The sequence below is a fragment of the Pseudophryne corroboree genome, chromosome 1 (genome assembly GCF_028390025.1).
Source record: "Pseudophryne corroboree isolate aPseCor3 chromosome 1, aPseCor3.hap2, whole genome shotgun sequence".
Taxonomy (NCBI): domain Eukaryota; kingdom Metazoa; phylum Chordata; class Amphibia; order Anura; family Myobatrachidae; genus Pseudophryne; species Pseudophryne corroboree.
Genome location: NC_086444.1, coordinates 1034693230 through 1034718658, shown reverse-complemented (window position 1 = coordinate 1034718658; position 25429 = coordinate 1034693230). Strand labels below are relative to the sequence as shown.

Sequence of the window (25429 nt, the reverse complement as noted above, 5' to 3'; positions counted from 1 at the left end):
AGCAACTCCTGAAGATCTGGATACCAAGCCCTCCTTGGCCAGTCTGGGACAATGAGGATCGCTCGAACGGCTGTTCTTCTTATGAGCTTGAGAACTTTCGGAATGAGTGGAAGTAGAGGGAAGACATATACCGACCGAAACACCCACTGGGTCACTAGTGCATCCACTGCTATTGCTTGAGGGTCTCTCGACCTGGAACAATAAAAAGCTCTGAAGCTTCTTGTTGAGACGAGATGCCATCATGTCTACTTGAGGAACTCCCCAAAGACCTGTCACCTCTACGAAGACTTCTGGGTGGAGGCCCATTCTCCTGAATGGAGATCGTGTCTGCTGAGGAAGTCTGCTTCCCAGTTGTCCACTCCTGGAATAAAAATTGCCGACAGAGCTCTTGCATGTCTTTCTGCCCAGAGGAGGATCTTTGACACCTCTGCCATTGCCGCTCTGCTTTTCGTTCCGCCCTGACAGTTTATGTACGCGACTGCTGTTACATTGTCCGACTGGATCTGTACGGGTTGATCTTGAAGAAGATGCATCGCTTGTGGAAGGCCGTTGTAAATGGCTCTCAACTCCAGAACGTTTATGTGAAGACAAGTTTCTTGACTTGACCATCTTCCTTGGAAGCTCTCCCCCTGTGTGACTGCTCCCCAGCCTCGGAGACTTGCACTGTGGTCACCAGGATCCAGTCTTGAATCCCAAACCTGCGTCCCTCTAGGAGGTGAGAACTGTGTCGCCACCACAGGAGTGAAATTCTGGCTTTGGATGACAGGATTATCCTTTGATGCATGTGTAGATGGGATCCAGACCACTTGTCCAATAGGTCCCACTGGAATACTCTGGCATGGAATCGGCCAAACTGTATGGCCTCGTAGGCCGCTACCATCTTTCCCAACAACCGAATGCATTGATGAATCAACACTCTTGTTGGTTTCAGAATTTGTTTGACCATTCTCTGGATTTCCAGAGCCTTTTCTACTGGAAGAAATACCCTCTGTACTTCTGTGTCCAGTATCATCCCCAGAAAGGACAATCTTGTCGTCGGTTCCAATTGTGACTTTGGAAAATTTATGATCCATCCGTGATGTTGAAGTACTGTCAGGGAGAGTGCAATGTTCTGCACCAACCTTTCCCTAGACCTCGCATTTATCAGGAGATCGTCCAGGTAAGGAATTATATTGACTCCTTGCTGTCGAAGGAGGACCATCATCTCCGCCATCACCTTGGTGAACACCCTCGTGCCATGGAGAGTCCAAACGGCAACGTCTGAAATTGGTAATGACAATCCTGCACTGCGAATCTCAGATAAGCTTAATGTGGAGGATAAATGGGAACATGTAAGTAGGCATCTTTTATGTCCACTGACACCATGAATTCCCCCTCCTCCAGACTGGAAATCACTGCCCTCAGAGATTCCATCTTGAACTTGAACCTTTGCTGGTAGAGATTCAGATTTTTCAGGTTTAGAATCGGTCTGACTGAGACGTCCGGCTTCGGAACTACAAATAGGCTTGAATAAAACCCTTCTCCTTGTTGTAACAATGGAACCAGGACAATGACATGATCCTGACACAAGTTTTGTACTGCCGCTGCTACCACTTCCCTGTCCGGGACAGAAGCTGGTAAGGTCGATTTGAAAAATCGGCATGGGGGAATGTCTTGAAACTCCAGTTTGTACCCTTGGGACACTATTTGTATGATCCACGGGTCCAGGCCAGATTGAACCCAGAAGTGACTGAAGAGTTTCAGACGTGCCCCCACCTGAGCGGACTCCTGCAAGGGAGCCGCAGCGTCGTGCTGAAGATTTGGCAGAAGCAGAGGTTGATTTCTGCTCCTGTGATCCCGGAGACACTGTGGACTTTTTGCCTTTTCCCCTTCGTCTACCCGCAAAGAAAGGGGAACCTTTATCCTTTCTGTACTTATTGGGCCGAAAGGACTGTATCTGAGAGTGATGTGTCTTTTTTGCCGGTGCAGGAGCATAAGGCAATAATGTCGACTTACCCGCGGTAGCCGCAGAAACTAAAGCATCCAGCCCATCTCCAAACAAGGCCTCAATTTTGTACGGGAGAGCCTCCATATTCCTTTTGGAATCTGCATCAGCATTCCATTGGTGAATCCAAAACGCCCTCCGTGCTGAGATTGCCATGGTAGCGGCTCTTGATCCCAAGAGACCAATATCTTTCATGGCTTCTAGCATATACGCAGCAGCGTCTTTGATATGACCTAACTTTAGGAGTATCTCGTCTCTATCTATTGTGTCAATGTCTGATGACAAGTTTTCTGACCATTTTTCAATAGCATTACTCACCCACGCACAGGCAATGGTAGGCCTGAGTAATGTCCCATTGGCCACATAAATAGATTTCAACGTAGTCTCCAACTTGCGTTCTGCCGGCTCCTTAAGTGAAGCCGTCCCAGGCGCAGGGAGAATAACCTTTTTTGTTAACCTCGACAGGGCACTGTCTAAAACAGGGGGTGACTCCCACCTTTTCCTGTCCTCTGCAGGGAAAGGATAAGCTACCTAAATTCTTTTGGGAACCTGAAATTTCTTTTCAGGATTTGTCCAAACTCCCTCAAAGAGACTGTTTAGCTCATGAGATGGAGGAAAAGTTACATTAATTTTCTTTTCCTTACAAAAATAAGCCTTCTCCTGTGGTAAAGGAGGGGCCTCCGTAACTTCTAACACCTCCTTTAAAGTAGTGATGAGCGGGTTCGGTTTCTCGGAAACCGAACCCCCCCCGAACTTCACCCTTTTTACACGGGTCCGAGCCATACTCGGATTCTCCCGTATGGCTCGGGTAACCCGAGCGCGCCCGAACGTCATCATCCCGCTGTCGGATTCTCGCGAGATTCGGATTCTATATAAGCAGCCGCGCGTCGCCGCCATTTTCACTCGTGCATTGGAAATGTTAGGGAGAGGACGTGGCTGGCGTCCTCTCAGTTATTGTTGAACTTGATTGTGCACTATTGCTTAATTGTGGGGAGGGCTGGGGAGCAGCTGTATACTATAGGAGGAGTACAGTGCAGACTTTTGCTGATCAGTGACCACCAGTTATCCGTTCTCTGCCTGAAAAAAACGCTCCATATCTGTGCTCAGTGTGCTGCATATATCTGTGCTCACACTGCTTAATTGGGGGACTGGGGAGCAGCTGTATTATATAGCAGGAGTACAGTGCAGAGTTTTGCTGACAGTGACCACCAGTACACGTTGTCTGCCTGAAAAACACTCCATACCTGTGCTCAGTGTGCTGCTTTATTGTGGGGACTGGGGACCACCAGTATAATATTATATAGGAGGAGTACAGTGCAGAGTTTTGCTGACCAATGACCACCAGTATATAATATATAGCATTACGGTACAGTAGGCCACTGCTGTACCTACCTCTGTGTCGTCATTAAGTATACTATCCATCTAGATTCTATACCTGTGGTGCATTTCAGTTGTGCAGTTTGCTGACACAGTGACCACCAGTATATATAGCAGTACGGTACGGAAGGCCACTGCTGTACCTACCTCTGTGTCGTCATTAAGTATACTATCCATCTACATACTATACCTGTGGTGCATTTCAGTTGTGCAGTTTGCTGACACAGTGACCACCAGTATATATAGCAGTACGGTACGGAAGGCCACTGCTGTACCTACCTCTGTGTCGTCATTAAGTATACTATCCATCTACATTCTATACCTGTGGTGCATTTTAGTTTTGCAGTTTGCTGACACAGTGACCACCAGTATACTATATATAGCAGTACGGTACGGAAGGCCACTGCTGTACCTACCTCTGTGTCGTCATTAAGTATACTATCCATCTACATTCTATACCTGTGGTGCATTTTAGTTTTGCAGTTTGCTGACACAGTGACCACCAGTATACTATATATAGCAGTACGGTACGGAAGGCCACTGCTGTACCTACCTCTGTGTCGTCATTAAGTATACTATCCATCTACATTCTATACCTGTGGTGCATTTTAGTTTTGCAGTTTGCTGACACAGTGACCACCAGTATACTATATATAGCAGTATGGTACGGAAGGCCACTGCTGTACCTACCTCTGTGTCGTCATTAAGTATACTATCCATCTACATTCTATACCTGTGGTGAATTTTAGTTTTGCAGTTTGCTGACACAGTGACCACCAGTATACTATATATAGCAGTACGGTACGGAAGGCCACTGCTGTACCTACCTCTGTGTCGTCATTAAGTATACTATCCATCTACATTCTATACCTGTGGTGCATTTTAGTTTTGCAGTTTGCTGACACAGTGACCACCAGTATACTATATATAGCAGTACGGTACGGAAGGCCACTGCTGTACCTACTTCTGTGTCGTCATTAAGTATACTATCCATCTACATTCTATACCTGTGGTGCATTTTAGTTTTGCAGTTTGCTGACACAGTGACCACCAGTATACTATATATAGCAGTACGGTACGGAAGGCCACTGCTGTACCTACCTCTGTGCAGTGGCGGATTTAGCGGGGGGCGATTAGGGCGAAAGCCCCCCCTACATATACCGGCAGCGCGATGGAGGCTGGGTCCCGCCGCGGTATTGGGAACGGGTTAGAGAGCGGTGCAGCGCGGCGGGGGACGAGGAGAGAGAGGAGCGTCCTGACGCGCGTACAGCGGCCTCTGTTCTGAGCACGCCCCCTCCTCCCTGTACGCGCGTCAGGACGCTCTCTCTCTGTCTTCGTCCCCCGCCGCGCTGCTCCGCTCTCCACCCGTTCCCAATATCCTGGCGGGACCCGGCCTCCATCTATGAGTAGGTGTGTGTGTGTGTGTGTGTGTGTGTGTGTGTGTGTGTGTTGTGTGTGTGTGTGTGTGCCGTAGTCTTTGGAAAATTATGTGCATGAGCAGTTGCAAATACACACTCTAGTACGTGAACGTGGATATTGCGTGCAACTTAGAATCAGGCCCACAATATCCTATATAGCCAACAGTGCTCGTCTCAGTCCTTGGAGGTTTAGAAGTTACTTAATTTTAATATCACCATATGTAGCTGTTATTTGTGTAGCTGACACCAATATTGCAGAACATTAATGTTTATATTAATCAGTCATAGAAGGTCTGTGGAGCAGTGATGTATATCTGTGTGTGTGTGTCCCATTTCTCTCCCCCCCCCCCCCCCCCCTCTCTTCTCCCTGCATTATGTCCCTGCATTATTTTGCCTCATTCAGTGTGCTGTAATGTGCACTTCGCCTCATTCGGCTCATTCAGTGTGCTATAACGTGAATTTTGGCTCATCCAGTGTGCTAATAACGTGAATTTTGGCTCATACAGTGCTATAATGTGAATTTTGCCTCATTCTGCGTGCTATAATGTGAATTTCGAATCATTCGGCTCAGTGTTCAATAACGTGAATTTTGGCTCATACAGTGCTATAATGTGAATTTTGCCTCATTCTGCGTGCTATAATGTGAATTTCGCATCATTCGGCTCAGTGTGCTATAACGTGAATTTTGGCTCATACAGTGTGCTATAATGTGAATTTTGCCTCATTCTGCATGCTATAATGTGAATTTCGCATCATTCGGCTCAGTGTGCTGTAATGTGAATTTTGCCTCATTCTGCGTGCTTTAATGTGAATTTCGCATAATTCGGCTCAGTGTGCTATAATGTGAATTTTGCCTCATTCTGCGTGCTTTATTGTGAATTTCGGCTCATTCTGTGTGCTATAATGTGAATTTTGGCTCATTCTGTGTGCTATAATGTGAATTTCGGCTCATTCAGCGTGCTATAATGTGAATTTCAGCTCATTCAGTGTGCTACAATGTGAATTTCGGCTCATTCAGTGTGCTACAATGTGAATTTCAGCTCATACAGTGTGCTACGATGTGAATTTCGGCTCATTCAGTGTGCTATAATGTGAATGTCGGCACATTCAGTGTGCTACAATGTGAATTTCGGCTCATTCTGTGTGCTGTAGAAACAGAATTTGTCGGCAGATAAGAACCACTTGGCCCATCTAGTCTGCCCCCTTTTTTTTTTTTACATTATTTTTCTCTCTAACCTTATCTGATCCTTATTTCTTTGTAAGAATATCCTTATGTCTATCCCATGCATGTTTAAATTGCCCGACTGTCTTAGCCTCTACCACCTCTGATGGAAGGAATGGCGATTTGGCAGTCTGTATCACCAGTGCGCAGGGTTCTCTCCACTAACTGGCAAAATTTTATTAGTAATGGCAACAATAGGAAATTTTAGAAGCGAACGGGAAGGGCATTACTAAGTGGGAGGGGCTATGGTTAGGGGGAGGAGTCATAATTCTTAAACCGCCCCCCCTAAAAGTTAAGTCTAGATCCGCCACTGCCTCTGTGTCGTCATTAAGTATACTATCCATCTACATTCTATACCTGTGGTGTGCCTCTTTTTTTCTTTGCATCATGTGCTGTTTGGGGACAATTTTTTTGAAGTGCCATCCTGTCTGACACTGCAGTGCCACTCCTAGATGGGCCAGGTGTTTGTGTCGGCCACTTGTGTCGCTTAGCTTAGTCACACAGCGACCTTGGTGCGCCTCTTTTTTTCTTTGCATCATGTGCTGTTTGGGGACAATTTTTTTGAAGTGCCATCCTGTCTGACACTGCAGTGCCACTCTTAGATGGGCCAGGTGTTTGTGTCGGCCACTTGTGTCACTTAGCTTAGTCACACAGCGACCTTGGTGCTCCTCTTTTTTTCTTTGCATCATGTGCTGTTTGGGGACTATTTTTTGAAGTGCCATCCTGCCTGACACTGCAGTGCCACTCCTTGATGGGCCAGGCGTTTGTGTCGGCCACTTGTGTCGCTTAGCTTAGCCATCCAGCGACCTCGGTGCAAATTTTAGGACTAAAAATAATATTGTGAGGTGTGAGGTGTTCAGAATAGACTGGAAATGAGTGGAAATTATGGTTATTGAGGTTAATAATACTATGGGATCAAAATGACCCCCAAATTCTATGATTTAAGCTGTTTTTTAGGGTTTTTTGAAAAAACAACAACTCCCGAATCCAAAACACACCCGAATCCGACAAAAAAATTTCAAAGAGGTTTTGCCAAAACGCGCCCGAATCCAAAACACGGCCGCGGAACCGAATCCAAAACCAAAACACAAAACCCGAAAAATGTCCGGTGCACATCACTACTTTACAGCAACAATCATATATTGAATTTTTTTTGCTAACTTTGGATCTATTCCCCTGGAATCACTAGTGTCGACACAGGAATCAGATTCCATGTCGGTATTAGTTTGTACTATTTGTGCAAATGACCTTTTATGTGTACCATGGATAAAAAGGATGAAAAGGCAGAACTATTAAAAATCACATCTTCGACAGATTTACTGATATGATTCACACTATCACGTAATTCTTTCACCCATTCAGGCTCTTGGTGTGCCGGCAGCGCCACCACATTACAACTCTGTGTCCCTAAAATGGCTCCCTCAGGGGAAGAGCTCCCTGCCTCAGACATGTCACACATGTGCACAATCACACCACAGACACTCCGAGGCATATAGGGGACAGACCCACAGTAAAATCTGTCAGAGGGACACAGAAAGGAATTGCCAGTCAACAACTCAGTGCCTAAAGAAAAAATCCCTGTGTCTTGTACTTTGTACGCCGAGATAAAAATAAGAATTTACTTACCGATAATTCTATTTCTCGGAGTCCGTAGTGGATGCTGGGGTTCCTGAAAGGACCATGGGGAATAGCGGCTCCGCAGGAGACAGGGCACAAAAAAGTAAAGCTTTACTAGGTCAGGTGGTGTGCACTGGCTCCTCCCCCCATGACCCTCCTCCAGACTCCAGTTAGGTACTGTGCCCGGACGAGCATACACAATAAGGGAGGCATTTTGAATCCCGGGTAAGACTCATACCAGCCACACCAATCACACCGTACAACTTGTGATCTAAACCCAGTTAACAGTATGACAACAGAAAGGGCCTCTTAAAGATGGCTCCTTAACAATAACCCGAATTAGTTAACAATAACTATGTACAAGTATTGCAGATAATCCGCACTTGGGATGGGCGCCCAGCATCCACTACGGACTCCGAGAAATAGAATTATCGGTAAGTAAATTCTTATTTTCTCTATCGTCCTAAGTGGATGCTGGGGTTCCTGAAAGGACCATGGGGATTATACCAAAGCTCCCAAACGGGCGGGAGAGTGCGGATGACTCTGCAGCACCGAATGAGAGAACTCCAGGTCCTCCTTTGCCAGGGTATCAAATTTGTAAAATTTTACAAACGTGTTCTCCCCCGACCACGTAGCTGCTCGGCAGAGTTGTAATGCCGAGACCCCTCGGGCAGCCGCCCAAGATGAGCCCACCTTCCTTGTGGAGTGGGCTTTTACAGTTTTAGGCTGTGGCAGGCCTGCCACAGAATGTGCAAGTTGAATTGTGTTACAAATCCAACGAGCAATCGACTGCTTAGAAGCAGGTGCGCCCAACTTGTTGGGTGCATACAATATAAACAGCGAGTCAGATTTTCTGACTCCAGCCGTCCTTGCAATGTATATTTTTAAGGCTCTGACAACGTCCAACAACTTGGAGTCCTCCAAGTCGCTAGTGGCCGCAGGCACCACAATAGGTTGGTTCAGATGAAATGCTGATACCACTTTAGGGAGAAAATGCGGACGAGTCCGCAGTTCTGCCCTATCCGAATGGAAGATTAGATAAGGACTTTTATAAGATAAAGCCGCCAATTCAGATACTCTCCTGGCAGAGGCCAGGGCTAGTAACATAGTCACTTTCAATGTGAGATATTTCAAATCCACCTTTTTCAATGGTTCAAACCAATGGGATTTGAGGAAATCTAAAACTACATTTAGATCCCACGGTGCCACCGGAGGCACCACAGGAGGCTGTATATGCAGTACTCCCTTGACAAAAGTCTGGACCTCAGGGACAGAGGCCAATTCTTTTTGGAAGAATATTGACAGGGCCGAAATTTGAACCTTAATGGATCCCAATTTGAGACCCATAGATAATCCTGATTGCAGGAAATGTAGGAAACGACCCAGTTGGAATTCCTCCGTCGGAACCTTCCGATCCTCGCACCACGCTACATATTTTCGCCAAATGCGGTGATAATGTTTCACGGTGACTTCCTTCCGTGCCTTAATCAAGGTAGGAATGACTTCTTCTGGAATGCCTTTCCCTTTTAGGATCTGGCGTTCAACCGCCATGCCGTCAAACGCAGCCGCGGTAAGTCTTGAAAAAGACAGGGACCCTGCTGTAGCAGGTCCCTTCTCAGAGGTAGAGGCCACGGTTCGTCCGTGAGCATCTCTTGAAGTTCCGGATACCAAGTCCTTCTCGGCCAATCCGGAACCACTAGTATTGTTCTTACTCTTCTTTGCCGTATGATCTTCAATACCTTTGGTATGAGCGGCAGAGGAGGAAACACATACACTGACTGGTACACCCAAGGAGTTACCAGTGCGTCCACAGCTATTGCCTGTGGATCTCTTGACCTGGCGCAATATTTGTCCAGTTTCTTGTTGAGGCGAGACGCCATCATGTCTACAATTGGTCTTTCCCAACGGTCTATTAACATGTTGAAGACTTCTGGATGTAGACCCCACTCTCCCGGATGAAGATCGTGTCTGCTGAGGAAGTCTGCTTCCCAGTTGTCCACGCCCGGGATGAACACTGCTGACAGTGCTATCACGTGATTCTCCGCCCAGCGAAGAATCTTGGCAGCTTCTGCCATTGCACTCCTGCTTCTTGTGCCGCCCTGCCTGTTTACATGGGCGACCGCCGTGATGTTGTCCGACTGAATCAACACCGGCTTTCCTTGCAGGAGAAGTTCCGCCTGGCTTAGAGCATTGTAGATTGCTCTTAGTTCCAGAATGTTTATGTGAAGAGACTTTTCCAGACTCGTCCATACTCCCTGGAAGTTTCTTCCTTGTGTGACTGCTCCCCAGCCTCTCAGGCTGGCGTCCGTGGTCACCAGGATCCAATCCTGAATGCCGAATCTGCGGCCTTCTAATAGGTGAGCCTTCTGCAACCACCACAGAAGTGACACCCTTGCATGGAATCTGCCGAATGGAATTGCTTCGTAAGAAGCCACCATTTTTCCCAGGACTCTTGTGCATTGATGTACTGACACTTTTCCTGGTTTTAGGAGGTTCCTGACCAGATCGGATAACTCCTTGGCTTTTTCCTCTGGAAGGAAAACCTTTTTCTGAACCGTGTCCAGAATCATTCCTAGGAACAGCAGACGAGTTGTCGGGATTAAATGGGATTTTGGAATATTCAGAATCCACCCGTGTTGTCTTAGCACCTCTTGAGATAGTGCTAAAGCTGTCTCCAGCTGTTCTCTGGACCTTGCCCTTATTAGGAGATCGTCCAAGTATGGGATAACTAATACGCCTTTTCTTCGAAGAAGAATCATCATCTCGGCCATTACCTTGGTAAAGACCCGAGGCGCCGTGGACAATCCGAACGGCAGCGTCTGAAACTGATAGTGACAGTTTTGAACAATGAACCTGAGGTACCCCTGGTGTGCGGGGTAAATCGGAACGTGTAGATACGCATCCTTGATGTCCAAGGATACCATAAAGTCCCCTTCTTCCAGGTTCGCTATCACTGCTCTGAGTGACTCCATCTTGAACTTGAACTTTTTTATGTAGAGGTTCAAGGACTTCAGATTTAGAATAGGCCTTACCGAGCCATCCGGCTTCGGTACCACAAATAGAGTGGAATAATACCCCTTTCCTTGTTGTAATAGGGGTACTTTGACTATCACCTGCTGAGCGTACAGCTTGTGAATGGCTTCCAACACCCTCTCCCTTTCGGAAGAGACGGTTGGTAAGGCAGACTTCAGGAAACGATGAGGAGGATCCGTCTCTAATTCCAACCTGTACCCCTGAGATATTCTCTGCAGGATCCAGGGGTCTACCTGCGAGTGAGCCCACTGCGCGCTGTAATTTTTGAGACGGCCCCCCACTGTCCCCGAGTCCGCTTGAGAGGCCCCAGCGTCATGCTGAGGTTTTTGCAGGAGCCGGGGAGGGCTTCTGTTCCTGGGAAGGAGCTGCCTGTTGGTGTCTCTTCCCTCTTCCTCTGCCTCGTGGCAGGTACGACAAGCCCTTTGCTCTCTTATTTTTGTAGGAGCGAAAAGGCTGCGGTTGAAAAGTCGGTGCCTTTCTCTGTTGGGGAGTGACTTGAGGTAAAAAAGTGGATTTCCCGGCAGTAGCCGTGGCCACCAAGTCTGATAGACCAACTCCAAATAACTCCTCCCCTTTATACGGCAAAACCTCCATGTGACGTTTTGAATCCGCATCGCCTGTCCACTGTCGTGTCCATAAGGCTCTTCTGGCTGAAATGGACATAGCACTCACCCGAGATGCCAGTGTGCAAATATCCCTCTGTGCATCACGCATATAGATAAATGCATCCTTTATTTGTTCTAACGACAGTAAAACATTGTCCCTATCTAGGGTATCAATATTTTCAATCAGGGATTCTGACCAAACTACTCCAGCACTGCACATCCAGGCAGTTGCTATAGCTGGTCGTAGTATAACACCTGCATGTGTGTATATATTCTTTTGAATAACTTCCATCTTTCTATCTGATGGATCCTTAAGTGCGGCCGTCTCAGGAGAGGGTAACGCCACTTGTTTGGATAAGCGTGTGAGCGCCTTGTCCACCTTAGGGGGTGTTTCCCAGCGCGCCCTAACCTCTGGCGGGAAAGGGTATAATGCCAATAACTTTTTTGAAATTATCAACTTTTTATCAGGAGCAACCCACGCTTCATCACACACGTCATTTAATTCTTCTGATTCAGGAAAAACTGTTTGTAGTTTTTTCACACCATACATAATACCCTGTTTTACGGTATCTGTAGTATCAGCTAAATGTAACGTCTCCTTCATTGCCAAAATCATATAACGTGTGGCCCTACTGGAAAATACGTTTGAATTTCTACCGTCGTCACTGGAATCAGTGCCCGTGTCTGGGTCTGTGTCGACCGACTGAGGCAAAGGGCGTTTTACAGCCCCTGACGATGTTTGAGGCGCCTGGACAGGCATTAATTGATTGTCCGGCCGCCTCATGTCCTCAACTGACTGTTTAAGGGAAGATAAACCATCACGTAATTCCACAAATAAAGGCATCCATTCTGGTGTCGACCCCCTGGGGGGTGACATCTGCATATTTGGCAATTGCTCCGCCTCCACACCAATATCGTCCTCATACATGTCGACACCACGTACCGACACACACCGCAAACTCACAGGGAATGCTCTAATGAAGACAGGACCCACTAGCCCTTTTGGGGAGACAGAGGGAGAGTCTGCCAGCACACACCACAAAGCGCTATATATACAAGGGATATCCTTATATTAAGTGCTCCCTTATAGCTGCTTTAATATATATATATATATAGCCATTAATGTGCCCCCCCTCTCTGTTTTACCCTGTTTCTGTAGTGCAGTGCAGGGGAGAGACCTGGGAGCCGTTCTGACCAGCGGAGCTGTGACAGAAAATGGCGCCGTGTGCTGAGGAGATAGGCCCCGCCCCTTTTTCGGCGGGTTCTTCTCCCGCTATTTTTCCAGTCAGGCAGGGGTTAAATATCTCCATATAGCCCCTATGGGCTATATGTGAGGTATTTTTAGCCTTGTATAAGGTTTATATTTGCCTCTCAGAGCGCCCCCCCCCAGCGCTCTGCACCCTCAGTGACTGCCCAGTGAAGTGTGCTGAGAGGAAAATGGCGCACAGCTGCAGTGCTGTGCGCTACCTTATGAAGACTGAGGAGTCTTCAGCCGCCGGTTTCCGGACCTCTTCACGCTTCAGCATCTGCAAGGGGGTCGGCGGCGCGGCTCCGGGACCGGACTCCACGGCTGGGCCTGTGTTCGATCCCTCTGGAGCTAATGGTGTCCAGTAGCCAAGCAGCAAATCCACTCTGCATGCAGGTGAGTTTACTACTTTCCCCCTAAGTCCCACGTTGCAGTGATCCTGTTGCCAGCAGGACTCACTGTAAAGAAAAAAACCTAAACTAAACTTTCTCTAAGCAGCTCTTTAGGAGAGCCACCTAGATTGCACCCTTCTCGTTCGGGCACAAAATCTAACTGGAGTCTGGAGGAGGGTCATGGGGGGAGGAGCCAGTGCACACCACCTGACCTAGTAAAGCTTTACTTTTTTGTGCCCTGTCTCCTGCGGAGCCGCTATTCCCCATGGTCCTTTCAGGAACCCCAGCATCCACTTAGGACGATAGAGAAAAATCCCTGTAGCGTACTTTTTACACAGAGACTTTCCGCGCTATATATATTGCCAATAATAGGTTATAGAACCACAATATACACTTCCCCCCTTTTTACCACCCTGATACTTGATTCAGAAGTGGAGAGGAGGATCAGCGTTTCCTCCCCTGCTGTGTGCTGGAGGAAAATGGCACTGAGCAGTGTGCTGGCTGCCTGAGGAAGAAGCCCCGCCCCCTGCAATGGCGCGTTTTTTCTCAGCTAGTGAACTAGATATTTATACTGGCGGGGGTGTAGGACTGTGCCACAGCATCATATGCCACCTTTTGCCAGTGAGAGTAGGTGTCATGCTACCCAGCCCCCCCCCCCCCCCCCCCGCTGTGCACTGTGTTATGGATTGCATGTTACCTTAAGCCATCACGACGACCGGAGATCCCTCTCTGCAGACCTCCGGTAATACACTCACCAGTCTTCTGACTTCTGGCTCTGTTAGGGGGGTGACGGCACGCTGTGGGAGTGAGCGCATAGCCGCAGCTAGTGTTCAGTACCTCAGTACCCTTCAGGAGCTAATGGTGTCCTGTCAGCAGAAGCAGCGCCATGAAACTCTTTAGGAAGTTGGTTCCTACTTGTTACCCCTAAGTCCCACGAAGCAGGGAGACTGTTGCCAGCAGTCTCCCTGAAAATAAAAAACCTAACATAAAGTCTTTTAGTGAAACTCAGTAGAGCTCCACTAGAGTGCGACCACTCTGCCTGGGCACATTTTCTAAAATGAGGTCTGGAGGAGGGGCATAGAGGGAGGAGCCAGTTCACATTATGAAAAAGTCTTAAAGTGCCCATGGTTCCTGCGGGACCGTCTATACCCCATGGCACTGAAGTGGACCCCAACATCCTCTAGGACGTATGAGAAAATTATAATATGTAAATTTGATTGCTTAGTAGTAATGCCTCACCCTATAACTTAAGCCCCACTAAAGTCTTGGTATTTTGGAGAAATTTGTCGTTTTAATTTGTGTAGCTGTCCCATGCACCACGGATAATCGTCCATTTGCAATACAAATCACAGTCCCAATTATTATCAACTGGGATAACGATCTGACCCCTATGTAGTTTACACAAGAGGTTCTCAAACGCGGCCCTCAAAGCACCCCGATGGTCCAGGTTTTAAGTGTATCCATGGCTCATCACAGATGGCTACATCAAATTGACTGAGGTACTAATAAAGTTACCTGTGGCCAAGCATGGATATACTTAAAACCTGGACCATTGGGGTGCCTTGAGGACCGTGTTTAAGAACCTTTGGTTTACACCATCTTCAGATAGTTTAAACTCATTTAAGAATATGGAGTCATAGAAGCAGGAGAGAGATCTTTTGATCCCCCTCCCGCAGCCTCAGTCCGGCCCCCATTTCGGAAACTGGCACTGCTCCAAAATGCTGGGGCAGTAACTTGTTATCGCTACCACTGTACCTGTGGGTTTCCCTGTGTACATAGCGGGGATATTTTTTTTAAGTAAAAATTAAAATATCCACAGAGAAACGGATTAATAATCACAACAGCTCCACGGTTATTAATTGATATGCCCCGTGTGATAATAGAAGCTTCAGCTTCAGATTACTGCAACATTCTGGATAGAAGAACAGCCCAATCCTCTAAATCAGGGGTGGGGAACCTCAGGCCCGCGGGCCGTATAAGGCACGCAAAGCCACTTGATCCGGCCCTCCCAGTGTCACCTAACCAAGGGAGATGCTGGGCGCCCACTGCGATTTTGTTACTAGCGGGCGCCTGGCTTCTTCCCTTCAGCAGCAGCCAGAGGCAGGAGCTCACTCCTGAGCTCCGGCAGTGTGCGTGTGTGCCTGTGCAATGCTATGGGAGAGAGGTCATGACGTCTCTCCCATAGTTCTGAGGAGCGGGCAGCCAGGCAGAGGGCAAGGGTCCGGAAGCAGGAGCGTGGCTGGTATTGTGTTTTGTCTTTCTTTCAATGTGTGTGTGTAAGCGGCGCTACTAGGGTTCATATCTAATGGGGGCATATCTATTGGGGGCAGGCTAATTTTTAAGTTGATAATTTTTGTATGGCCCCCGAAGGATTTTCTAAATATCTAAATTGCCCTTGGTAGAAAAAAGGTTCCCCACCCCTGCTCTAAATCTATGCTGACATGTGGGCACTATAAGGCATGTAGTTACCAGCCTACTACACAGAGAAAGTCTCAGGATAAACAGATTCTACCCTGGAAACTATTTAATCTAAAATATGTTGTCGTTTTTTCAGTATTGACTGTATAGTGCAGTGCTTCTAATTCCATATATAATTGTATTGCATTAGCACACAATGCTATTTTTGTGTGCTTTAAACAATAATTGTTATAATGCTCACATGTAGCCATAATTTTAGATATCATCACAGAAATGTTCTGACACATTATCAGGCCTGGTTTATCACACCGTTTTTGTATTTTGAGTTTCAACAGCAACATATTAAACGCAAACAAAATCACACATAATCATACATAGTGAGTCCTCTGAGTAACAGCTTGTGTACCTGGGAATCATGTATGTGTCATCAGCTATCCGCAGGAACATACAGTATGCACACTGGTAATGGCAAGCCTGGTACCTCACTGTCACATGATACTACCCATGGAAATGACAGTAACTGGGTACTATCAGGGTTAGGGATAGAGCCCACAAACATTTGATGAGAAAACTATACCAGTCACCTCATGCTTTCTCCAGTGCCCTCCCTATACGCCATCTCCGTCTGGGGTCCTTCCTCCCAGATCTCCCACAGAGGCCCACGCGGTTCTCGCGCAGAGCGCCCGTCCGCAGGCAGTCACGTGATCCGCTGATGCCAGGAGGAGTTACGCGTGCCTAAAAACGGTTGTGCGCAGTTTGGAAACCGTCGTCAGCCAGGCGAGAGTCGAAGCGCCTGTACCGATGTGAGCACTCCGGGCGGAGCATGGGGGAGGCACCATGGGAACCAGGCAAGTGTGCTCTACAGACATCCCGCTCTCTCTAAAACGACAGGTTGCGGCATGGGTACTATTGTTCTCTTGCTACCAGCAGCAGTTCCTTATTGACTTGCAGCGCCACCTGCTGGCCGGCCCTGTCTGTAACCTGATGGAGGCTGTAAAGACACAACCCCATACTAGTAGGTCCGGACTGGTCTTGTCCGCTAGAGACTATTATGTATCTGCAAAAGTCAGTAGTTATATTAGTACTAGTAGGTGTGTACGTTACTACTCTCTTTAGATCACTTATCTATGGGGCAGTGGCGTAACTAGAAATTTCTCTGACGTCCTAGTGGATGCTGGGAACTCCGTAAGGACCATGGGGAATAGCGGCTCCGCAGGAGACTGGGCACAACTAAAGAAAGCTTTAGGTCACCTGGTGTGCACTGGCTCCTCCCACCATGACCCTCCTCCAAGCCTCTGTTAGATTTTGTGCCCGGCCGAGGTTGGATGCACACTAGGGGCTCTCCTGAGCTTTTAGAAAGAAAGTATAGAATTAGGTTTTTTATTTTCAGTGAGACCTGCTGGCAACAGGCTCACTGCAGCGAGGGACTAAGGGGAGAAGAAGCGAACCTGCCTGCTTGCAGCCAGCTTGGGCTTCTTAGGCTACTGGACACCATTAGCTCCAGAGGGATCGACCGCAGGCCCAGCCTTGGTGTTCGGTCCCGGAGCCGCGCCGCCGTCCCCCTTACAGAGCCAGAAGCAAGAAGAGGTCCGGAAAATCGGCGGCAGAAGACATCAGTCTTCACCAAGGTAGCGCACAGCACTGCAGCTGTGCGCCATTGCTCCTCATACATACTTCACACTCCGGTCACTGAGGGTGCAGGGCGCTTGGGGGGGGGGCGCCCTGAGCAGCAATAAAAACACCTTGGCTGGCAAAAATACCACAATATATAGCCCCAGAGGCTATATATGTGGTAAATACCCCTGCCAGAATCCAGAAAAAAGCGGGAGAAAATTCCGCGAAAAAGGGGCGGAGCTATCTCCCTCAGACACACTGGCGCCATTTTCTCTTCACAGTGCAGCTGGAAGAAAGCTCCCCAGGCTCTCCCCTGTAGTTTTCAGGCTCAAAGAGAGGGGGGGCACTAAATTTAGGCGCAATATTATATATACAAGCAGCTATTGGGGAAATTTCACTCAGTTATAGTGTTAATCCCCACATTATATAGCGCTCTGGTGTGTGCTGGCATACTCTCTCTCTGTCTCCCCAAAGGGCTTTGTGGGGTCCTGTCCTCAGTCAGAGCATTCCCTGTGTGTGTGCGGTGTGTCGGTACGGCTGTGTCGACATGTTTAATGAGGAGGCTTATATGGTGACGGAGCAGATGCCGATAAATGTGATGTCGCCCCCTGTGGGGCCGACACCAGAGTGGATGGTTAGGTGAAAGGTATTAACCGACAGTGTCAACTCCTTACATAAAAGGGTGGATGACGTAACAGCTGTGGGACAGCCGGCTTCTCAGTCCGCGCCTGCCCAGGCGTCTCAAAGGCCATCAGGGGCTCAAAAACGCCCGCTCACTCAGATGGCAGACACAGATGTCGACACGGAGTCTGACTCCAGTGTCGACAAGGTTGAGACATATACACAATCCGCTAGGAACATCCGTGACTTGATCCCGGCAATAAAAAAAAAAAAAAAAATGTGTTACACATTTCTGACATTAACCCTCTAAAAATGGGTTTTTATGTTGGGGAGAAAAAGCAGGCAGTGTTTTGTTCCCCCATCAGATGAATTAATGAAGTGTGTGAAAAGCGTGGGTTCCCCCCGATAAGAAACTGGTAATTTCTAAAAAGTTACTGATGGCGTACCCTTTCCCGCCAGAGGATAAGTTACGCTGGGAGATATCCCCTAGGGTGGATAAGGCGCTCACACGGTTGTCAAAAAAGGTGGCACTGCCGTTTTAGGAACGGCCACTTTGAAGGTACCTGTTGATAAAAAGCAGGAGGCTATCCTGAAGTCTGTATTTACACACTCAGGTACTAGACTGAGACCTGCAGATCGTGCTGCTGCAGCGTGGTCGGTGACCCTGTCAAACATGAGAACATATTAAAGACGTCGTCTTATATATGAGGGATGCACAGAGGGATATTTTGCCGGCTGGCATCCAAAATGAATGTAATGTCCATTCTGTCAGGAGGGTATTAGAGACCTGTCACTGGACAGGTGATGCTGACTTTAAAAGGCGCATAGAGATTCTGCCTTATAAGGGTGAGGAATTATTTGGGGATGGTCTCTGGGACCTCGTATCCACAGCAACAGCTGGGAAGAAATATTTTTACCTCAGGTTTCCTCACAGACTAAGAAAGCACTGTATTATCAGGTACAGTCCTTTCGGCTTCAGAAAAGCAAGCGGGTCAAAGGCGCTTCCTTTCTGTATAGAGACATGGGAAGAGGGAAAAAGCTGCACCAGTCAGCCTGTTCCCAGAATCAAAATTCTTCTCTCGCTTCCTCTGAGTCCACAGCATGACGCGGGGGCTCCACAGGTGTAGCCAGGTACGGTGGGGGGCCGTCTTAAAAATTTCAGCGATCAGTGGGCTCGCTCACAGGTGGATCCCTGTTTCATTCAAGTAGTATTTCAGGGGTACAAGCTGGAATTCGAGATGTCTCCCCCCCGCCGTTTCCTCAAATATGCCTTGCCGACAACTCCCTCAGGCAGGGAGGCTGCGCTAGAGGCAATTAATAAGCTGTATTCCCAGCAGGTAATACTCAAGGTGCCCCTACTTCAACAAGGACGGGGTTACTATTCCACACGGTTTGGGGTACCGAAACCGCATGGTTCGGTGTGACCCATTTTATATTTAAAATCCTTGAACACATACATAAAAAAATTCAAGTTCAAGATGGAATCGCTCAGGGCGGTTATTGCAAGCCTGGACGAGGGGGATTACATGGGATCCCGGGACATCAAGGATGCTTACCTGCATGTCCCCATTTACCATCCTCGCCAGGAGTACCTCAGATTTGTGGTACAGGATTACCATTACCAAGTCCAGACACTGCCGTTTGGACTGTACATGGCACCGAGGGTGTTTACCAAGGTAATGGCCGAAATGATGATACTCCTTCGAAAAAAGGGAGTTTTAATTATCCCGTACTTGGACAATCTCCTTATAAGGGCAAGGTCCAAGGAGCAGTTGCTAGTCGGGGTAGCACTATTTTGGAAAGTGCTACAACAGCACGGTTGGATTCTAAACAGTCCAAAGTCACAGCTGGTTCCTACGACACGTCTACTGTTCCTGCGGATGGTTCTGGACACAGAACAGAAATAAGTGTTTCTCCCGGAGGAGAAAGCCAAGGAGCTGTCATCTCTAGTCAGAGACCTCCTGAAGCCAAAACAGGTATCGGTGCATCATTGCACGCGAGTCCTGGGAAAAATGGTAGCTTCCTACGAAGCAATCCCATTCGGCAGGTTCCATGCAAGAACTTTTCAGTGGGACCTGTTGGACAAGTGGTCCGGATCACAGCTTCAGATGCATCGGCTGATAACCCTGTCTTCAAGGACCAGGGTATCTCTACTGTGGTGGCTGCAGAGTGCCCATCTTCAAGAGGGCCGCAGGTTCGGCATACAGGACTAGGTCCTAGTGACCATGGATGCCAGCCTTTGAGGCTGGGGGGCAGTCACACAGGGAAGAAACTTCCAGGGACTTTGGTCAAGTCAGGTGACTTCCCTACACATAAATATTCTGGAACTGAGGGCCATTTACAATGCCCTGAGTCAGGCAAGGCCTCTGCTTCAAAACCAGCCGGTACTGATCCAATCAGACAACATCACGGCAGTCGCCCATGTAAACCAACGGGGCGGCACAAGAAGCAGGATGGCGATGGCAGAAGCCACAAGGATTCTCCGATGGGCGGAAAATCATGTGTTAACACTGTCAGCAGTTTTCATTCCCGGAGTGGACGACTGGGAAGCAGATCTTCTCAGCAGACACTTCCAAAGGATTGTACACCATTGGGAAAGGCCACAGGTGGACATGATGGCGTCCCGCCTCAACAAAAAGCTATAAAAGATATTGCGCCAGGTCAAGGGACCCTCAGGCGATAGCTGTGGACGCTCTGGTAACACCGTGGGTGTACCAGTCGGTTTATGTGTTCCCCCCTCTGCCTCTCATACAAAAGGTACTGAGAATAATAGGAAGGCGGGGAGTAAGAACGATACTCGTGGTTCCGGATTGGCCAAGAAGAGCTTGGTACCCAGAACTTCAAGAAATTATATCAGAGGACCCATGGCCTCTGCCGCTCAGACAGGACCTGCGGCAGCAGGGGCCCTGTCTGTTCCAAGACTTACCGCGGCTACGTTTTGACGGCATGGCGGTTGAACGCCGGATCCTAAAGGAAAAGGGCATTCCGGAGGAAGTCATTCCTACGCTGATTCAAGCCAGGAAAGATGTAACTGCAAAACATTATCACCGCATATGGCGAAAATATGTTGCTTGGTGTGAGGCCAAAAAAGGCCCCAACAGAGGAATTTCAACTAGGTCGATTTCTGCATTTCCTACAAGCAGGAGTGTCTATGGGCCTAAAATTAGGCTCCATTAAGGTACAGATCTCGGCTCTGTCGATTTTCTTCCAGAAAGAACTAGCTTCAGTACCTGAAGTTCAGACATTGTAAAAGGAGTGCTGCATATTCAGCCCCCGGTTGTGCCTTCAGTGGCACCTTGGGTTCTCAACGTGGTGTTGAGTTTCTTAAAATCACATTGGTGTGAGCCACTAAAAACCGTGGATCTAAAATATCTCACGCGGAAAGTGGTCATGTTATTGGCCTTGGCTTCGGCCAGGCGTGTATCAGAATTGGCGGCTTTGTCATATAAAAGTCCTTATCTGATTTTCCATATGGATAGGGCAGAATTGAGGACTCGTCCCCAGTTTCTCCCTAAGGTGGTATCAGCTTTTCACTTGAACCAACCTATTGTAGTGCCTGCGGCTACTAGGGACTTGGAGGATTCCAAGTTACTGGACGTAGTCAGGGCCTTGAAAAATTATGTTTCCAGGACGGCTAGAGTCAGGAGAACTGACTCGCTGTTTATCCTGTATGCACCCAGCAAACTGGGTGCTCCTGCTTCTAAGCAGACTATTGCTCGCTGGATTTGTAGCACAATTCAGCTGGCGCATTCTGCGGCTGGACTACCGCAGCCAAAATCTGTAAAAGCCCATTCCACAAGGAAGGTGGGCTCATCTTGGGCAGCTGCCCGAGGGGTCTCGGCTTTCCAACTTTGCCGAGCTGCAACTTGGTCAGGGGCAAACACGTTTGCTAAATTCTACAAAATTGATACCCTGGCTGAGGAGGACTTGGAGTTCTCTCATTCGGTGCTGCAGAGTCATCCGCACTCTCCCGCCCGTTTGGGAGCTTTGGTATAATCCCCATGGTCCTTACGGAGTTCCCAGCATCCACTAGGACGTCAGAGAAAATAAGATTTTACTCACCGGTAAATCTATTTCTCGTAGTCCGTAGTGGATGCTGGGCGCCCATCCCAAGTGCGGATTGTCTGCAATACTTGTATATAGTTATTGCCTAACTAAAGGGTTATTGTTGAGCCATCTGTTGAGAGGCTCAGTTATATTCATACTGTTAACTGGGTATAGTATCACGAGTTATACGGTGTGATTGGTGTGGCTGGTATGAGTCTTATCCTGGATTCAAAATCCTTCCTTATTATGTCAGCTCGTCCGGGCACAGTGTCCTAACTGAGGCTTGGAGGAGGGTCATGGTGGGAGGAGCCAGTGCACACCAGGTGACCTAAAGCTTTCTTTAGTTGTGCCCAGTCTCCTGCGGAGCCGCTATTCCCCATGGTCCTTACGGAGTTCCCAGCATCCACTACGGACTACGAGAAATAGATTTACCGGTGAGTAAAATCTTATTTTCTCTGACGTCCTAGTGGATGCTGGGAACTCCGTAAGGACCATGGGGAATAGACGGGCTCCGCAGGAGACTGGGCACTCTAAGAAAGAATTAGGACTACTGATGTGCACTGGCTCCTCCCTCTATGCCCCTCCTCCAGACCTCAGTTAGAATCTGTGCCCGGCTCGAGCTGGTTGCACACTAGGGGCTCTCCTGAGCTTCTAGTAAAGAAAGTATTTATTAGGTTTTTTTATTTTCAGTGAGATCAGCTGGCAACAGACTCACTGCTACGAGGGACTTAGGGGAGAGAAGCGAACTTACCTGCTTGCAGCTAGCTTGGGCTTCTAGGCTACTGGACACCATTAGCTCCAGAGGGATCGAACACAGGCCCAGCCTCGGTCGTCCGGTCCCGGAGCTGCGTCGCCGTCCCCCTTGCAGAGCCAGAAGCAAGAAGAACGTCCTGGAAATCGGCGGCTGAAGACTCCGGTCTTCATTAAGGTAGCGCACAGCACTGCAGCTGTGCGCCATTGCTCCCTATGCACACCACATACTCCGGTCACTGATGGGTGCAGGGCGCTGGGGGGGGGGGGGGGGGGCGCGCCCTGGGCTGCAATTAGAGTACCTTAAATTGGCAAAACAACACATAATATAGTCTAATAAACTATATTTCTCTAACGTCCTAGTGGATGCTGGGGACTCCGAAAGGACCATGGGGAATAGCGGCTCCGCAGGAGACTGGGCACAAAGTAAAAGCTTTAGGACTAGCTGGTGTGCACTGGCTCCTCCCCCTATGACCCTCCTCCAAGCCTCAGTTAGATTTTGTGCCCGAACGAGAAGGGTGCAATCTAGGTGGCTCTCCTGAGCTGCTTAGAGTAAAAGTTTAAATAGGTTTTTTATTTTCAGTGAGACCTGCTGGCAACAGGCTCACTGCATCGAGGGACTTAGGGGAGAGAAACGAACTCACCTGCGTGCAGAGTGGATTGGGTTTCTTAGGCTACTGGACATTAGCTCCAGAGGGACGATTACAGGCCCAGCCATGGATGGGTCCCGGAGCCGCGCCGCCGGCCCCCTTACAGATGCTGAAGCAAGAAGAGGTCCATAAATCGACGGCAGAAGACTTTCCTGTCTTCATAAGGTAGCGCACAGCACTGCAGCTGTGCGCCATTGCTCTCAGCACACTTCACACTCCGGTCACTGAGGGTGCAGGACGCTGGGGGGGGGCGTCCTGGGAAGCAATGAATTTACCTTAGTTGGCAAAAAATACATCACATATAGCTCCTGGGCTATATGGATGTATTTAACCCCTGCCAGTTTTCCAGTAAAAAGCGGGAGAAGAGCCCGCCGTGAAGGGGGCGGGGCCTATCTCCTCAGCACACAGCGCCATTTTTCCCACACAGCTCCGCTGGTAGGAAGGCTCCCAGAATCTCCCCTGCATCCTGCAACTACAGAAACAGGGTAAAAAAAGAGAGGGGGGCACTTATTTGGCAAAATAACAGATATAAGCAGCTATAAGGGATAGACACTTATTGTAAGGTTGTCCCTATACATATATAGCGCTCTGGTGTGTGCTGGCAAACTCTCCCTCTGTCTCCCCAAAGGGCTAAGTGGGTCCTGTCTTCTATCAGAGCATTCCCTGTGTGTGTGCTGGGTGTCGGTACGTGTGTGTCGACATGTATGAGGAGGAAAATGATGTGGAGGCGGAGCAGAGTGTCTGTAACAGTGATGTCACCCCCTAGGGGGTCGACACCTGAGTGGATGTACTGTTGAAAATTACGTGACAGTGTCAGCTCTATATAAAAAAACAGTGGTTGACATGAGACAGCCGGCTACTCAGCTTGTGCCTGTCCAGACGTCTCATAGGCCGTCAGGCAGATGGCAGATACAGACGCCGACACGGATACTGACTCCTGTGTCGACGGTGAAGAGACAACCGTGATTTCCAGTAGGGCCACACGTTACATGATTGAGACAATGGAAAATGTTTTATACATTTCTGATAATACGAGTACCACCAAAAAAGGGGTATTATGTTCGGTGAGGGAAAAACTACCTGTAGTTTTCCTGAATCTGAGAAATAAAATGTGTGATGATGCGTGGGTTTCCCCCCGATAACAATTAATAATTTCTTAAAAAGTATTGGCTGCATACCCTTTCCCGCCAGAGGTTAGGATGCATTGGGAAACACCCCCTAGGGGGGATAAGGCGCTCACACGCTTGTAAGAACAAGGGCTCTACCCTCTCATGAGATGGCCGCCCTTAAGGATCCTGCTGATAGAAAGCAGGAGGGAAAAAGGTATTTACACACATACTGGTGTTATACTGCGACCAGCTATCGCCTCAGCCTGGAGGTGCAGTGCTGGGTTGGCATGGTCGGATTCCCTGACTGGAAATATTGATATCCTAGATAAGGATAGTATATTATTGCCTATAGAGCATTTAAAAGATGCATTTCTATATATGCATGATGCACAGCGGAATAATTGCCGACTGGCATCAAGTATAAGTGCGTTGTCCAATTCTACCAGTAAAATGGTCAGGTGATGCGGATTCCAAACGCCATTTGGAAGTATTGCCTTTGAAAGGGGACATTTGGGGTCGGTCTTTTAGACCTGGTGGCCACGGCAACAGCTGGGAAATCCACGTTTGTACCCCAGGTCGCCTCTCAAAATAAGACGCCGTATTATCAGGCGCAGTCCTTTGTTGGCAAGCGGACAAAAAGTTTCCTCTTTTCTGCTCGTGACAGAGGGAGAGGAAAAAGGCTGCAGAGATCAGCCAGTTCCCAGGAACAGAAACCCTTTCCAGCCTCTGCCAAGCCCTCAGTATGACGCTAGGGCTTTACAAGCTCAGGCACGGTGGGGGCCCGTTCTCAATGAATTTCAGTGCGCAGTGGGCTCACTCGCAAGTAGACCCCTGGATCCTTCAGGTAATATCTCAGGGGTACATATTGGAATTCGAGACGTCTCCCCCTCGCCGTTTCCAAAAGTCGACTTTACCGACGTCTCCCTCTGACAGGGAGGCAGTTTTGGAAGCCTTTCACAAGCTGTATTCCCAGCAGGTGATAATCAAGGTACCCCTCCTGCAACAGGGAACGGGGTATTATTCCACACTATTGTGGTACCGAAGCCAGTCGGCTCGGTGAGACCGATTCTAAAATCTAAAATCTTTGAACACTTACATACAGAGGTTCAAATTCAAGATTGAGTCACTCAGAGCAGTGATTGCGAACCTGGAAGAAGGGGACTACATGATGTCTCGGGACATCAAGGATGCTTACCTTCATGTCAAAATTTACCCTTCTCACCAAGGGTACCTCAGGTTTATGGTACAGAACTGTCACTATCAGTTCAGACGCGGCCGTAGGGATGGTCCACGGCACCCCGGGTCTTTACCAAGGTAATGGCCGAA

General features: G+C 48.4%; 1 protein-coding gene and 1 long non-coding RNA gene across 11 annotated transcripts in view; one reads left to right on the top strand and one right to left on the bottom strand.

Annotated features, from left to right (window-relative positions):
• LOC134923608 (uncharacterized) overlaps nt 1-16419 on the bottom strand; it is a 211205-nt gene extending 194786 nt beyond the window's left edge. Inside the window, exon 1 of the long non-coding RNA XR_010177508.1 lies at nt 15897-16419. This is a non-coding gene — a long non-coding RNA (uncharacterized LOC134923608). The remainder of the gene's footprint in view (nt 1-15896) is intronic.
• Nucleotides 16027-25429, top strand: part of LOC134923475 (uncharacterized) — a 196963-nt gene continuing 187560 nt past the window's right edge. For 5 of the 10 annotated variants that reach the window (XM_063920761.1, XM_063920764.1, XM_063920759.1 and 2 more), the window contains exon 1: nt 16027-16160. In XM_063920761.1, coding sequence (XP_063776831.1) covers nt 16136-16160 — 25 coding nt within the window. In that variant the 5' untranslated portion in view covers nt 16027-16135. The remainder of the gene's footprint in view (nt 16161-25429) is intronic. The other 5 variants (XM_063920760.1, XM_063920756.1, XM_063920754.1 and 2 more) reach the window with 5 other exon arrangements.